Raw genomic sequence first — 2,759 nt, 5'->3', positions numbered from 1 at the left:
TGTGTGTGTGTGTGTGTGTGTGTGTGTGTGTGTGTGTGTGTGTGTGTGTGTGTGTGTGTGTGTGTGTGTTAGTTCGCACCGGCCTAAAACGCAGTGAAGAAGTGCACACCACATAAGTAACATTCAAAGCGCTGGAGATTTTTGTTTATCGACGATGATGACATTTACATGACGAGTCTTGTAAGTAGCATCGTCTGCCTAAACAATTGTGTCTGGCTGTGTGCGTGCATGTGTGTGTGTGTGTACATATACACATAGAGATAGATAGATAGATAGATAGATAGATACATACATACATACATACATACATACATACATACATACATGCATACATACATACATACATACATACATACATACATAGACACAGACGGGCAGACAAACCGGCAGATAGACACAATTTCAGGCTTTTTGCCTATAGTAGAAAGGATTTCTTCCGACTCTTCAAATGCCGCCATATTGAACTTTGCCTTTCATTCTTTCGGAGGTCGTTAAAATAAGTACCAGTGGAGAACTAGGGTCGATGTAATCGACTTGCACCTCCTCAAACATTGCTGGCCTTGTGCCAAAATTTGAAACCAATATTTAACTTTACTGTAAACTAATCAAGTGGTGTTTTTCTTTTATCTTATGCTTCTATGCATTGTTTTTTTTTTATTATTATTTTTCAGGGGGGAGGCCCTGGCTCGGTTGTCATGCAGGTTAACGCCACGGACGAAGACCATGGTTACAACGGAGAAGTTAGATATTTCCTACTCAGGGACGCTGACTGGCAGAAATTTGATTTGGATCAAACCACTGGCATGTTGACCACCCGCAACTTCCTCGACCGTGAGTTACAGAAATCATACTCGGTGAGTTAAATGAGTTTTACTAATTAAAAGAAGCTTTATTAGCAAAATAATTAGGCTAACATGCAGTTTACGATCGTAAAAATCTGAAACTAAATTGTCCTAAAAATAATGAAACTAAATTGTCATGGACGGTCGTGTAGACCGACATCTTATTGTTGTTGGCACTCCGTCGCTTACGACGTCAAGGGTTCCAGTTGGTCCGATCAACGGAACAGCCTGCTCATGAAATTAACGTGCACGCGGCTGAGCACTCCACAGACACGTGTACCATTAACGTAGTTCTCGGGGATATTCAGCGTGACACAGTGTGACAAGGCTGACCCTTTGAATTACAGGTACAACAGAAACAGGAAGTAAGAGTGAGAGAAAGTTGTGGTGAAAGAATAGAGCAGGGTTCGCCACCATCCCCTGCCGGAGCCTCGGGGAGCTTTAGGTGTTTTCGCTCAATAAACACGCACAACGCCCGGTCTGGGAATCGAAACCGCGATCCTATGACCGCGAGTTGGCTGCCCTAACCACTGGGCCATTGCGTCTCCACCGACATCTTATAATTTCCTGTAAACAATGTACGTGAGATAACCAATGTATAGACCGTATGTATATTTAATACAATATTTCGCTTAGGCATTGTGATACTAATAACCTGGTATAGAAATCGATATATATTGCTTCAGAACGAAGCGTTGATCGAGTACAAAACGGTAATAAGAAAATGAGTCTTGGACTTTTGTTTGTTTACGTTGCTGTCTTTTGCATTTTGTTGGTTTTTGTATTTTTGATTATTTTTTTCATGCATTTCCTGTATTCCAATTTTATTTTCATGACGTTAAGTTTCGATTCTAACATTTATATTCTGACGTCTGCCATTTTGTTTTAATGTCGACCCCTTTTATTGAGAATCCGCCATTCTGTCCTGTTGTCCACCATTGCATCCTGATATCTACCATTTTGTCTTAATGTCAACCTTTTCGTCCATATGTCCGCCATTTTTCGATCACTTTCAACCCTACCTCAAACGCTCTTCTCTCCATCCTCCGTCATCCTTATTATGTTTCACCTCAAGTCCTAAGCGCTATACCCAATCTTCCTCATATTCAGATGACGTACAACAACATATTATGTACCAACAAGTTATATAATATGTTAGCATGTGATTTATGAAAAAACATCTCCAACAAATTGGTTCAATTCTGACAATGCACAATTTTTCTATACAATTCCTAATAATAATTAATTATAAAAATATAATAGGATTTTTAAAACATCGAATGGCTTGAGGGTCCATCTAAGTGAAACATGAACCAAAGGACCCCATACGTAAAAAAGGATTAAGAAATACTGATGTAAAGTTCCCTCCGTTTTATTCTCTTATCAGTGCAAGCCTTTTATCTTGTCATTTCATCTTGGTTCTTTTTTTTCTTCAGCTTCATATCAAAGCTACTGATTCGGGAAAACCGCCCCGTGCTGTAACGACGACTCTTCACATTGAAATACAAGATTCGAACGATAATGCGCCAGAATTTAACCGCAAGAAATACCCGTTTCCTTATAAGCTTTACGGACCTGAAGAGAGCCAAACGGCTTATGTTGGAAGTGTAGCTATTGCCGAGGACAAAGACAGCGAGGAAAACTCCGTCATTTGTTATTACATTATAGGTGAGTAAAGTCTGCACACTGGGGACGAGGTTATTATTTGGTATATTTGTATAGGAACGAAAGGAGGGGTGTGCTTGCGGAGGTTGTACTAGTAGTGAGTAGGGGTGGTGATCACCACTGTCAGGTTTGTTAGTTTGGGCTGTAGTATAGTGGTGTGGTAGACAGAAAGTTGTGATATTAGTAGTGGTAGTGATATATTTTACTTGCATATATATATATATATATATATATATATATATATATATATAT

The 2,759-nt window shown here is 39.4% G+C and overlaps 1 protein-coding gene across 1 annotated transcript in view; it reads left to right on the top strand.

The window, feature by feature from the left end:
* The window catches only part of LOC106869633 (cadherin-23), a 76,589-nt gene that overhangs the window by 67,309 nt on the left and 6,521 nt on the right, over positions 1-2,759 (top strand). The window contains exons 15-16 of the mRNA XM_014915448.2: positions 672-854; positions 2,279-2,510. Coding sequence (XP_014770934.2) covers positions 672-854; positions 2,279-2,510 — 415 coding nt within the window. The remainder of the gene's footprint in view (positions 1-671; positions 855-2,278; positions 2,511-2,759) is intronic.

Source organism: Octopus bimaculoides, chromosome 22 (genome assembly GCF_001194135.2).
Source record: "Octopus bimaculoides isolate UCB-OBI-ISO-001 chromosome 22, ASM119413v2, whole genome shotgun sequence".
NCBI lineage: Eukaryota > Metazoa > Mollusca > Cephalopoda > Octopoda > Octopodidae > Octopus > Octopus bimaculoides.
This window is presented reverse-complemented; position numbering and strand designations above follow the sequence as displayed.